At 39.0% G+C, this 14,279-nt stretch overlaps 1 protein-coding gene across 3 annotated transcripts in view; it reads left to right on the top strand.

The window, feature by feature from the left end:
- Positions 1 to 14,279, top strand: part of SMARCAL1 (SWI/SNF related, matrix associated, actin dependent regulator of chromatin, subfamily a like 1) — a 440,164-nt gene that overhangs the window by 76,767 nt on the left and 349,118 nt on the right. For all 3 annotated transcript variants that reach the window (XM_053698110.1, XM_053698109.1, XM_053698111.1), the window contains exon 7: positions 8,070 to 8,220. In XM_053698110.1, coding sequence (XP_053554085.1) covers positions 8,070 to 8,220 — 151 coding nt within the window. The remainder of the gene's footprint in view (positions 1 to 8,069; positions 8,221 to 14,279) is intronic.

The following is a 14,279-nucleotide window of genomic DNA, read 5'->3' on the forward strand; positions in this document are numbered from 1 at the left end:
AGCTTGAGCATCTTTTGATTAGTTGTACTATCCGATGACAAATGGAAAAAAAGCAGGATAAATCAGATGAGTTTTTTCAGGAAAAAAGGTAAACATGCACTAACAAGGGTGTAAACAGATTTCTTTTACAAGATATGACGAGTCCAAGTCCACGGATTTCATCCTTACTTATGGGATTACGCCTCCTGGTCAGCAGGAGGAGGCAAAGAGCACCACAGCAGAGCTGTATATATAGCTCCTCCCTTCTCTCCCACTCCAGTCATTCTCTTTGCCTGTGTTAGTTACAGGAAGAGGTAAAGTGAGGTGTTAGTTTAGATTCTTCAATCAAGAGTTTATTATTTTTAAATGGTGCCAGTGTGTACTATTTTTTCTCAAGGGTACAGCAATGGGATCTGTACAGATTCAAGTATGTGTTCTCTGTGACTCCCAGACTGTGTGCTGCCCTGCTGAATATGGTCTTAGCAGATTTTATCTAAGGCCCAGTTTGTTCCCACAGATTCCTGGAGGAGAAGAAGGACCTCTGGCAGTGTGGGACGAATTATGCTGTTCCTCAGCATTGAGGTATGTGCAGCCTACCGCTTTCTGTGACATTTAGTAACTCAGAAAGGGCTGTCATTTTTCCTCTATTAGCTGGCTTTTTTAAACTATGTCTGTGACCTTATAATGGTTATGGGGGCATAATCTGGGGTGTTCTTTAGTAAGAAAGGCACTATATTTAAATTTAACCCCCTTATGTTTGGGCTGACGCTGGGGATTTTTATTTACTCTCAATAACTCTGCTCTAGTTTTTCTCCCAGCAAGGGTTTGTTACAAGCAGACCGGGAGTTTTTTATTGGTATGGGGGACTGGCTTCTTTTTTACTTAGACACTTATGTTTGGTGCGACATTTCTCCCGGCGGTTCCATTTTGTTTTGTTATTGAAGTACTGAGCCGCCCGGGAGTTTTTCATTTTGATACGCCCACGATGGGCGGGGCACTCTTTCGCGTGCTGGGTGACGCCGCACAGTGTCTTCCTGGGAGTTGGAAAGATAGTTGACTCCGGTGCTTGTCTGGACCGCGTGGGTGGTAGATAACCGGCGGTTTAGACACTCTGCTGCTCGGGTACTCGTTTTGTTTCTGGGTCATAGGGAGCAGGTAGGCGCCACAGCAGAGCTGTGGCGAGGTGATTTCATTTTATTTTAAAAGTGTGCAGTTAATATCAGATTTAGTTTACTTTTTGGGGATACATAAAACACAACATTTTATCTTCCAAAGCCACGGTTAAAACATTTTTTGCACAGTGTACTGTACAAAAGATTTTTGATTTTTATTAAAGGCACAGCCGTTTTTGTTTTGCAACAGTTTTTGTTAAAGGTATATTACATATCTGAATACCATTTTGTTTTTCACTATGGATGATCTTAATGCCAGTACTTGTCCCATGTGTATAAATGCCAATGTGGAACCCCCACTTACTTTTTGTCCCTTATGCACTGAGAGGGCATTGCAATGTAGAGAGCAAATTTTCCTTAACAAGGATATACCTAAGGATGTTTCTCAGACTGATGAGACTCAGGGTATGCCGCAATTTTCTCCCCAAGCGTCACAGCCTTTAGCGCCCACTCAAGCGACGCCATGTTTTTCAACTGCGTCCACTTCATTCACTCTGCAGGATATGGCTGCAGTTATGTCCTCCACTCTTACAGAAGTTTTATCTAAGTTGCCGGTTTTACAGGGCAAATGCAGTAGGTCAGAGACCCACGCGGTCCCTGCGACTTCTGATACTTTAATGGCTATCTCTGATATACCTTCCCAGGGCTCTGAATTGGGGAGTAGGGAGGCCCTGTCTGAGGGGGAATTGTCTGACTCAGGAAGTGCTTTACCCCCGACAGAGCCGGAAGTCCTGTCCTTCAGATTTAAACTTGAACACCTACGCCTTCTGCTGCGAGAGGTTTTGATGACTCTGGACGACTGCGACTCTATTGTGGTCCCACCAGAGAAATTATGTAAAATGGACAAATACTTAGAGGTCCCTTCTTATTCAGATTTTTTTCCGGTTCCTAAGAGAATTTCAGAGATTGTTACAAGGGAATGGGAAAGACCGGGTATCCTGTTCTCCCCTTCCCCTATTTTTAAGAAGATGTACCCTATAGCTGACAACGTTCGGGACTCTTGGCAAACGATCCCTAAGGTGGAGGGAGCTATCTCTACCCTGGCTAAGCATACGACTATCCCTATTGAGGACAGTTGTGCTTTCAAAGACCCTATGGATAAAAAGTTGGAGGGTCTTCTAAAAAAGCTATATGTTCATCAAGAGTTTCTATTACAATCAACGGCCTGCATTGTAGCAGTCACAACTGCGGCTGCCTTTTGGTTTGACGCCCTAGAAGAGTCTCTGAAGACTGAGACTCCTTTAGAAGAAATAATGGATAGAATTAAGGCCCTTAAGCTGGCTAATTCTTTTATTAAGGATGCCGCCTTTCAGATCGCCAAATTGGCGGCTAAGAATTCAGGATTTTCCATTTTAGCGCGCAGAGCCTTATGGTTAAAATCTTGGTCTGCGGATGTGTCCTCTAAATCGAAGCTTCTGGCTATTCCCTTCAAGGGAAAGACCCTATTCGGGCCTGATTTGAAAGAAATCATTTCTAATATTACGGGAGGTAAGGGTCATCTCCTCCCTCAAGACAAAATATCTAAGCAAAGGGGACGAAAGAGTAATTTTCGTTCCTTTCGTAATTTCAAAGTAGTCCCCCCTTCCTCTGCCGCTAAACAGGAAGGGAGCTTTCCTCAAACCAAGGCCATCTGGAGACCCAACCATGCTTGGAACAAGGGTAAACAACCCAAAAAGCCCGCTGCTGCTCCCAAGACAGCATGAAGGGGCGGTCCCCGATCCGGGACCAGATCTAGTAGGGGGCAGACTTTCTCTCTTTGTCCAGGCTTGGATAAGAGACGTTCAGGATCCCTGGACACTGGAAATTGTGTCTCAAGGGTATCAGCTGGAGTCCAAAAATTCCTTCCCAAGGGGAAGGTTTCTTCTTTCACGATTGTCTGTAGACCAGATAAAAAGAGAGGCGTTCTTACATTGTGTAAGAGACCTCTCCACTATGGGAGTAATTTGCCCCGTTCCAATACAGGAAAAGGGGCAGGGGTTTTACTCAAATCTTTTTGTAGTTCCCAAAAAAGAGGGAACGTTCCGACCCATTTTAGATCTTAAAAGTCTAAACAAGTTTCTCAGAGTCCCATCCTTCAAGATGGAGACTATTCGGACAATTCTTCCATTGATCCAGGAGGGTCAATATATGTCTACCGTGGACTTAAAGGATGCATATCTTCATATTCCTATCCAAAGAGATCATCACCAGTTACTGAGGTTTGCCTTTCTGGACAAACATTTTCAGTTCGTGGCCCTTCCTTTCGGGTTGGCCACGGCACCCAGGATCTTCACGAAGGTTCTAGGGTCTCTGCTGGCGGTTCTCAGGCCGCGGGGCATTGCAGTGGCGCCTTATCTGGACGATTTTCTGATCCAGGCGTCGTGTTATCAGCTGACAAAGTCTCATACCGACATTGTTCTATCCTTTTTAAGTACTCACGGGTGGAAGGTAAATCTAGAAAAGAGTTAATTAATTCCACAGATAAGGGTTCCTTTCCTGGGAACTCTAATAGACTCTGTATCCATGAAAATCTTTTTGACGGAAAGTTAAAGATTCTGAATACATGCCGAACCCTTCAGTCCAATCCTCGGCCATCATCCACTGTTAAATAAATCAGGTGTGGCACAAATAATTTGTGAAAAGCTCTGGAATCCAGTCTATACTTTTACATAACCAAAATTTTAATAAAAACACAATTATTTGATTCAACTTTGTTTTATAATTTGATATTCATCATTTCGCAGCTCTCTAGCCAAATATAACAACTGTATATAACAAAAAATAAGCTTTCTACAAAAGAATAATAATAATAATAATTTACACTAATAGATTAAAAAGGATAGTTTGTCTAAAAAAAAATCCCCTTTAACTTGTTCCCATTGATCCATTGGCCTTACTTATAATAAAAAATGTATACTGACGTTCATTAAATAGCCTAAGCAAACACAGCCAGCATAAAAAAACACACAGTGGGGTGCAGGCTAGTTAAAGGGACATTTTACCTAAATTAAAAAAAATATCTTGAATTGAAACTGCTGACACAGTTAAATATACTAGTGTTAGGCTTACAGTAAACCTCATTGTCTCTCTCTGTAAATATTTCTTTAAAATCTCAGATTTTATATCAGTTTGCCTATATCCCTTTAAATATTTTCTCTCCTCTTTTTTTCCCCTTCTTTTTTTGCTAGTTTCACAGATCGCAACACCAAGATTGCAGTCAATTTATCAGTTCAGTTTGCATTACAGAGAGAATTAAGTTACACTGCGTAAATGTCTGCTTTCTAAACGGCAGATTTAAAAAGAATATATACAAGGAAAGGTCTCAAAAAATATATTTTGCAAACTGCTAATACAGTGCTATTGCTGCTCATGAACTCCTTTCACATGAGTGAACTGGTCCTTTAAATAATAAAATGACAATTTTCCATTGCTCTGTCTAAGCCCTGAGCTCCGGTTTTACAGACAAATATAAGATAAGGAACACAATAAAATATACTTATTATCAAAAATTCAACCCATTGCAATTTACTTTATATATATACAAATAAACTCACAAATGCAACTTCTCCTACATTTTAAACTATTCAGCTTGTATCACCAGTCATTGAAAATACATTAATATCAAAACTATGTTACAGTGTACTGTCCCTTTAAGGACTAACCATTTATCATGTAAATTACATATGTATACCCTAGCCATGATTTAGGAAACTTGTATTATTTACCACAAAAATTCTACTTCTGTACCGTATCATGACCTGCATATTTAAATGAGAGCCATCACCGCATAAATAATACCCATTTCTATTAAAACTTCTACTGCATTAATTTACTTGCAACAGAAACGGACTCAAATACTTAAGATAAATTTTAATGACATGCAGCTTATAACCATATTTTATCTTTTCCACTAACGCCATGCACAAATCTTGCAAATACAACATACTTGAATCAACCTGTTAATCCTTTTCATTTACCAGAACATGACCAAAGGTCATTCAATCATCCGCACATTCACAAATCCCTTAATTAGTTCACTTGCAAAAACACTATATTTATATGCCGCAACAGGTGGACAGTTTTTTTTATTTTTTATTTGCATACAACAAATATCACTTAAAACTAAAAACTGCTATTAAATAACACACATAATTAAAACATGCTGTTGACTTTAAAATACAGTTATAAAAATAACACTATAAAATACCTCATTACAACATTTGCTTTCTTAGCTAAGAAACTAGCCTAAATAATTACCATACAGAAAGGAAAATACACCAAGGTCATTTTTACAGCGATACACACACACACACACAAACTCATATCTCGCATACCAGAAATTCACTTTCTTTTTTTCTTTCCTTCTCAGGAAAACATATATTTCATAACATACCAAAGACACATAAAAATACAATAAGATTAACTTTCCACCAAATTTAAAATGTATTTGAAAGTGTCCGATTCTGCAAAGAATGGCCATTTCCCAACAGACTGAGAAAATTTTCAAACCGGATAATACATCCGCTCTTTTTTTTTTTTCTTTTTTTTTTTTTCTTTTTTTTTCTTTTTTTTTCTTTTTTTAAGCGAATCTTTTACACGCAATACCAGACACAGTGAAAACCAACACATTACACATCAAATATACAAAATCTCCTTTTCATTACTGCAAACACGCATACAACGGAGCTTCTGTAACAGTTTTTTTTTCCTTTTTTTCGCTATACTCTATACAGCGGTGCTCACTGACAGTTTTTTATCATCCCCTCCCTTTCTGGAGTGGATATCTCTCTGCTTCTGTTAACCCCTTTGTAGACATTAAAAATGCAATCTCCTTCTCCTCTTTTTAATATGCATTATTATCCATATTTTGCTATGAGCAGACCACATTTTTACATGCACAATAAGAGCAGCAATGCTAAAAAGCACAGTCACTTAATATTCTCTAAGCAAAGCACAGCAATCAAATAGCAATTAAAAGCATGCAAGCAAAAGCAGAGCATCAAATATCAGTTCAAATCCAGTGATAGGTAACAAAAACTTTACTATAGGACTGTATATAGGGATAACTTCAACACAGATGAGACTCAGTCATCACAACACAGTGATGCCAACTTGCACGGGGGACTGATAACCTCCCGTCAAATGGATGCTAACTTTTATCTTGCGCACTTCACCAGACAGGACTACAATACCTGTCCAAACCAGCACAGGACTTTAACCCGCCTGGGATTATCACAACTGCCGGCAGGTCTGAAAACCTCCGCAAAACCCTGCTTCTACTACAGGATCCCCTTTAACCCTTTATCATATATAACCAACACCTATTACAAAAATAAAACCAACTAAATTTAGGTTCAGATTCACAGAGGGAAAGTAGAGTAAAAAACACTCATCTACTTACCCAGTGCGAATCCCAGGAGCTGACACCAGAAACTGTAAGGTGTTGTTTTCAGGGGGGGAGCGTGTCAGTTCTGGACTGGGCCTCAGGCACACCTTACCAACTGGAGATGAATAGATTATTTGATAAGGACGTCCAGAGAACAGTAATTCAGACCACGCAGCAATGATCTAAAACTATTCTGTTTATTGAAAGACGCACAACATGTCTTATAGCCAACAATTACAGCATACAGGGTTAACTTGATGACACGTTATGACCGCGTCATTTTACACAGTGTTTGTCAGGAATAATACTAGCTCATAAACAATATTTCTATAGTCATAATAAGGAGTGCGTCTAGGATGAAGACAAGGTTATTTGAGCATCTTATAGAGAGAGTACCCTCCAGGCGTTGCGCCAGGAACATCTACAAGGTTAACTAGCTTTGCAGAGAATAATAACAAACATGTATTTCTCACTACAGAATAAACCACTATAATAAAGGTTATTCAGACAAGATGGATGACAAAGACAAAATGGCAGCCAAGAACAAGATGGCGCTACTCATGCTATCAATAATTCCTAACAATTAATCAGGAAATTGTTGTTCCTTCCTTGTGTCCTAATCCTTCTTCTAAGAAGGAGTGTCTGTTACATAACTTGGACGTGGTCCGTGCCCTGAAGTTTTACTTGCAGGCGACTAAAGATTTTCGTCAATCATCTTCATTATTTGTTGTTTTTTTCTGGAAAACGTAGGGGCCAGAAAGCTACGGCTACCTCTCTTTCTTTTTGGCTGAAGAGTATCATCTGTTTTGCATATGAGACTGCTGGACAGCAGCCTCCTGAAAGAATTACGGCTCATTCTACTAGGGCTTTGGCTTCCTCATGGACATTTAAAAATGATGCTTCTGTTGAACAGATTTGCAAGGCTGCAACTTGGTCGTCTCTTCACTCTTTTTTTAAATTTTACAAATTTGATACATTTGCCTCGTCCAAGGCTGTTTTTGGGAGAAAGGTTCTTCAAGCAGTGGTGCCTTTCCGTTTAGGTTCCTGTCTTGTCCCTCCCTTTCATCCGTGTCCTATAGCTTTGGTATTGTATCCCATAAGTAAGGATGAAATCCGTGGACTCGTCATATCTTGTAAAAGAAAAGGAAATTTATGCTTACCTGATAAATGTATTTATTTTACGATATGACGAGCCCACGGCCAACCCTGTCATTTTCTAAGACAGGTCTTTATTTTTGTTAAACTTCAGTCACCTCTGCACCTTGGCTTTTCCTTTCTCTTCCTAACTTCGGTCGAATGACTGGAGTGGGAGGGAAGGGAGGAGCTATATATACAGCTCTGCTGTGGTGCTCTTTGCCTCCTCCTGCTGACCAGGAGGCGTAATCCCATAAGTAAGGATGAAATCCGTAGACTCGTCATATCGTAAAAGAAATACATTTATCAGGTAAGCATAAATTTCCTTTTTCCCAATAATTTGGCACAATTTGTAGTCTCTTTTTGGTATTTTAAGAATTGTTTTGTACTAGTAAGTTAACCTTGTTCTTTATTTTCAGCTTTGCCATATCACGGGAAGGAAGACTGCTCATTGCAGATGACATGGGCTTAGGGAAAACAATACAGGCAATCTGCATAGCAGCATATTACCGTGCAGAATGGCCTTTGCTGGTAGTGGCCCCATCATCAGTCAGATTTACCTGGGCTGAGGTAAGGCCACCAGAATACTATTCTATGTACATGTATTAACAAGAAGAAACTCTAATTTGGTTATAAGTGTATTCTCGTGTCATATAAAAATTTATGATGTGTTAAAAATGCATTAATATGTCATTTTAATATAGTCACCATGCACACTTTTTGGAGCCCATTTGATCAAATATTCGGCTAGATTATGAGTCTTGTGTTATGAGTAAAAAAACAGCGTTAAGCCTCATAACACTGCTTTTTTACTACCGCTGGTATTACGAGTCTTGCAGATTTAGGGGAACTGCACACTTTTTTGGCCTTAATGCAAATCAATTTACGCAAATTGCGTATAGTCTTTTTTTCTATGGGACTTCCATAGCGTCGGTATTACGAGCTTGTCCTGGGAGGCCAAAAAGTGAGCGGTACCCCCTATCCCGTCAAGATTCGTAATGCATTCTAAAGTCAGTAGTTATGAGTTTTACACTACAAAGCTGTAGCATAGAACTCATAACTAAAGTGTTACAAAGTACACTAACACCCATAAACTACCTCTTAACCCCTAAACTGAGGCCCTCCTGCATCGCAAACACTAAAATAAAATTATTAACCCCTAATCTGCCGCTCCGGACATCGCCGCCACTAGAATAATCATATTAACCCCTAAACCGCCGCACTCCCGCCTCGCAAAGATTAGTTAAATATTATTAACCCATAATCTGCTGTTCCTAACATCGCCGCCACCTATCTACATTTATTAACCCCTAATCTGCCACCCCCAGTGTCGCCGCCACTATACTATATTTATTAACCCCTAAACCTAAGTCTAACCCTAACACCCCCTAACTTAAATATAATTTAAATAAATCTAAATAAAATTACTATCATTACCTAAATAATTCCTATTTAAAAATAAATACCTGTAAAATAAACCCTAAGCTAGCTACAATATAACTAATATTAACATTGGATCTAGCTTAGGGTTTATTTTTATTTTACAGGCAAGTTTGTATTTATTTTAACTAGGTAGAATAGTTACTAAATAGTTATTAACTATTTACTAACTACCTAGCTAAAATAAATAAAAATTTACCTGTAAAATAAAACCTAACCTAAGTTACACTAACACCTAATACTACACTACAATTAAATAAATTACCTAAATTAAATACAATTAAATAAATTAAATTTAATTACCTGAATAACAAAAACAAACAAACACTAAATTCAAAATCAAAGACTAACTTTCAACCAAACAGATAAATTCAAAAACGAACTTTACACTTTATTAGATACAGCTTGTGAACAAGGTTTAATTAAACCACAATTTGTCCAACATTGTATGATAGAATACCCTATAGTCCCAACCTTTCGCATAGTCCCTAAGATACACAAAACCCTAGACAAGCCACTAGGGAGGCCCATAGTGGCCAGTAGGGGTTCTCTATGTGAGAGACTGGGAGACTGGTTAGACAATGCTCTCCAACAAGTAGTTAAATCTCTACCAGGATACATTAGAGATAGCACACATTTAATTAATAGAATAGAAACTATCAAATGGCACAATAACTATAAATGGTTGACTGTAGATGTCTCGTCGCTTTACTCAAACATCCCCCACTCAGAAGGCCTTAAAGCACTGAAATTCATGCTAGAAAGATATAAAGATTTTCCAAACATTTTCATAGACTTTCTAATAGAAGTTACACATTATCTCCTGACTCACAATTATTTTGTGTTTGAGGGGACCTATTATCTCCAAAGATGTGGCACGGCCATGGGGGCAAAATTTGCCCGCTCCTATGCTAACTTGTATATGAGATATTTTGATACCAGCCACATCTTTGGAGGTGAATGCCATCTCAAGCCCAATATCATAACATATGGGAGGTTTATAGATGACCTGATCCTGATCTACAAAGATGATCAGGCCACAACAATCCCTGAATTTATAACACATCTTAACAACAATGATTTAAACCTCACTTTCACCTATAAAGCTGACCAAAAAAGTATTAAATATTTAGATTTACAATATGATGACAATAACAATATTAACATATCTAATTATAACAAACCCCTCTCCAGGAACACCATTCTGAGGGCAGACTCCTGTCATGCACCTCATATGAGGAAGGGGATCCCTAAGGGACAATTTCTTCGACTACGCAGGAATTGCTCCACACTCAAATCATACAAACATGAAGCCCAAATGTTATCCAATAGACTCATAGCCAGGGGCTATAATAGATCTGCACTTAACAGAACTATGATACAGGTATCCAAAATGGACAAACTTTATTAAACAAAACTATGAATAACCCTAACTTGACCATAAACAAGAAAACTCATAAGAATAAACATCAATATATGCATATGATCAATGATAGTACTGATACACCAGATACAGATTTCATATACTTTACAACTAGATATAGTATACAATTTTACAAAATCTGTGGTATTATCAGGAAATATATACCAGTTCTCAATGGAGATAAAACACGTCAAGTTCAAACTAGATAATAAAGTAAAAATCACAGCAAAAAAGGCCACAAATATAGGTGATATACTAAAGAAAAAATTCAATAGAAAGGAACCCAGATATGCCAGTTGGCTTACACCCTCGACAGGCTTCTACAAATGGGGACACATTCCATGCAAGAGCTGCTACTATGCCAATAAAAGCAAAACTTTCATATCAACTCAAACAGGGAAAGAATACTAAATTAAGAGTAGAATTAATTGTACCTCTACATTCGTAATCTATCTAGTAACTTGCAAGGAGTGCAAACTTCAATATGTAGGTATTACCACCCGGCCACTAAAAGATAGGATTAGGGAGCACCTTATCTCTATAGAAGAAACAATTCCTAGAACACCAATAGCAAAACATTTTCATACACACACAGCTCATATCAACAATTTCTCTTTCCAAGGTATAGAACAAGTAAATAAGGACCATCAAGGAGGAGATAGATTGAAAACCCTACTCCAAAGGGAAGTTTATTGGATTTTCATGTTAGCAACCAGAATACCTACAGGTATCAATAGGAGATATGATGTAAACCTATTTGTAGAATAAACTTAATATCTACCAACATCTAACAATGATAATAAAATAACTTCTACCTAGTGTTAGTCCTAGCCTTCAAGCCCTTATACACATATATACAAAACCACACATACACATGATAGCACCTATCCATCATCATAGGTCTCCTCTAGTTACCTCTTTCTGACCATATAAAGGATATTGGACAGTACCCTACAGCTCTACAATACAACAAATCAAACAAAGATATCCACATCCAAATCCACCTATTAACTCCCTGTACTTAACAATTAATATAGGAAATCAATAATAAAATATGTTCGGTTATCCTACAGTACTTTAGAAATAAGGTAGGGTTCCCTCACATTCCTTAATTCATTGCACATGACCAATGCACCTTTAGAACAAAACTTGGTGCCAATTGATCAGTTCTTAAGATAGTATACCTATATCCTTTTAAATTCAATATTATTCTAAACACTAGTTTTCGTCTAAATAGCTGTTTCTCTTGCAAAGTGTATCCAGTCCACGGATTCATCCTTACTTGTGGGATATTCTCATTCCCTACAGGAAGTGGCAAAGAGAGCACACAGCAGAGCTGTCCATATAGCTCCCCCTCTGGCTCCGCCCCCCAGTCATTCTCTTTGCCGCTCTAACAAGTATCATCTCCACGGGAGGGTAAAGTGAATGTGGTGTTAGATTTGTAGTTTTTATAGCTTCAATCAAAAGTTTGTTATTTTTAAATAGTACCGGTTTGTGCTATTTATTCTCTGGCAGAAATATGATGAAGAATTCTGCTGAGAGGAAAATGATTTTAGCATTTTGTAACTAAAATCCATTGCTGTTCCCAAACAGGACTGAGGAGTACCAGAAAACTTCAGTTGGGGGGAACAGTTTGCAGGCTTAACTGCTTTGAGGTATGTTTCAGTCATCTTTTTTCTAGTCAAGACAAGATAATGCTAGAAGACTGACAAGATTCCCCATGTGGGAAGGGTAAGCCATGTTCTGAAACTTAGTATAGAACTAGAGGCTTATTTAAGTGGGCTCAATAGACTGGTTATCACTTTAACAGGGCAATCGATTATTTTGTTTAGAAAAATGCTCTTTATTGACACTTTTAAGCACTTTTGATGTGTTTATTGGGGTTTTATTCCACATGGCATTATTTTTAGTCACCTAAATTGGGTTCTGAAGGCCCCACAGCTCCGGAGTGGAGTGGGAGGGGCCTAATTTCGCGCCTCAGTTGCGCAGTTTATTCTGACAAGATTTCCCTGCATGCTGCTTCACATGGGTCCAGAGACTGCTTGAGGACTTCAGGAGGCTTGATTTTCTCAAATTCAATCCTTAAGGGAAGGTAGGGCCACAGCAGGCTGCTGTGGCAAGGTGCTGTAGTTTATTAACCGGTTGTTTTCTTTAGGCGGCTCCGGTTTGGGCATTAAATGGTTAATCAGGCTGAAACTTGCTGTGCAATCATATCGAAGCATTAGGCACATACTGTAAAAATTTCAAGAGATTTGGTTCATTTTTCACCGTTTTGTAAAATTGTGTGCTCTTTTATTATCTTAAAGGCACAGTACCATTTATTGCAAATTGTATTTTTTATTACATAAAGTGTTTTTCCAAGCCTGCTTGTGTATAATACCAATCTGTTAAACATGTCTGACACTAAGGAAAAGCCTTGTTCTATGTGTTCAGAAGCCATGGTGGAACCCCCACTCAAAATGTGTCCCAAGTGCACTAATGTGTCTATACACTTTAAAGATCATATTGTGTCACTTAAAAATATAGCCCTAGATGATTCTTTGACTGAAGGTAATGAGGATAGTCCGCCGTCCACTCCCCATGTGTCATCACCAGTTACGCCCGCTCCAGCGATACCTAGTACCTCTAGTGCATTAGCACCTATTACATTGCAACAACTGGCGGCAGTCATGGATAATTCCCTTGCGGCCTTTCTATCCAAACTGCCAGTTTTCCTAAAAAGCGCGATAGCTCTGTTTTGAGAACAGATGAGGAGCAGTCGGAAGCTTTGGGAGGCTTATCTGACGTACCCTCACAACACTCTGAAGTAGGGGCGAGGGATGTTACGTCTGAGGGAGAAATTTCTGATTCAGGAAAAGTTTCTCAGCGGGCAGAATCAGATTCACTAGCATTTAAATTGGAACACCTCCGCATACTGCTTAGGGAGGTCTTATCAACTCTGGATGATTGTGACCCTATGGTGGTCCCAGAGAAATTGTGTAAAATGGACAAATATCTAGAAGTCCCTGTATACACTGATGCGTTTCCGATCCCTAAGAGGGTGGCGGATATTGTTGGTAGGGAGTGGGAAAGGCCAGGTGTACCTTTTGTTCCCCCACCTATCTTTAAGAAAATGTTCCCCATAACTGATCCCAGGCGGGACGCGTGGCAGACGGTCCCTAAGGTAGAGGGGGCAGTTTCAACACTAGCCAAGTGCACAACCATACCAATTGAAGACAGTTGTGCTTTCAAAGATCCTATGGATAAAAAAATTAGGTTTACCAAAGAAAATATTTGTTCAAGAAGGTTTCCTTCTCCAACCTATTGCCTGTAACTACTGCAGTGGCTTTCTGGTTTGAGGCGCTGGAGGAGTTGCTCCAGACGGAGACCTCATATGACGAAATTATGGATAGAATTAAGGCTCTAAAGCTGGCTAATTCTTTTATCACAGATGCCGCTTTGCAATTAGCTAAATTATCGGCGAAAAATTCTGGTTTTGCCATCATGGCGCGCAGAGCGTTTTGGCTTAAATCATGGTTGGCCGACGTGTCGTCTAAAACAAAATTACTGAATATTCCTTTCAAGGGAAAGACCCTTTTCGGGCCCGAGTTAAAAGAGATCATTTCGGATATCACTGGGGGAAAGGGCCATGTCCTCCCGCAAGATAGGCCTTTTAAGGCTAAAAACAAGGCTAATTTTCATTCCTTTCGCAACTTCAGGAGCGGTCCTGCTTCAGCCTCTGCTACCGCAAAGCAAGAGGGTAACACTTCACAGCCCAAGGCAACCT

This window comes from Bombina bombina, chromosome 1 (assembly GCF_027579735.1).
Source record: "Bombina bombina isolate aBomBom1 chromosome 1, aBomBom1.pri, whole genome shotgun sequence".
Lineage (NCBI taxonomy): Eukaryota > Metazoa > Chordata > Amphibia > Anura > Bombinatoridae > Bombina > Bombina bombina.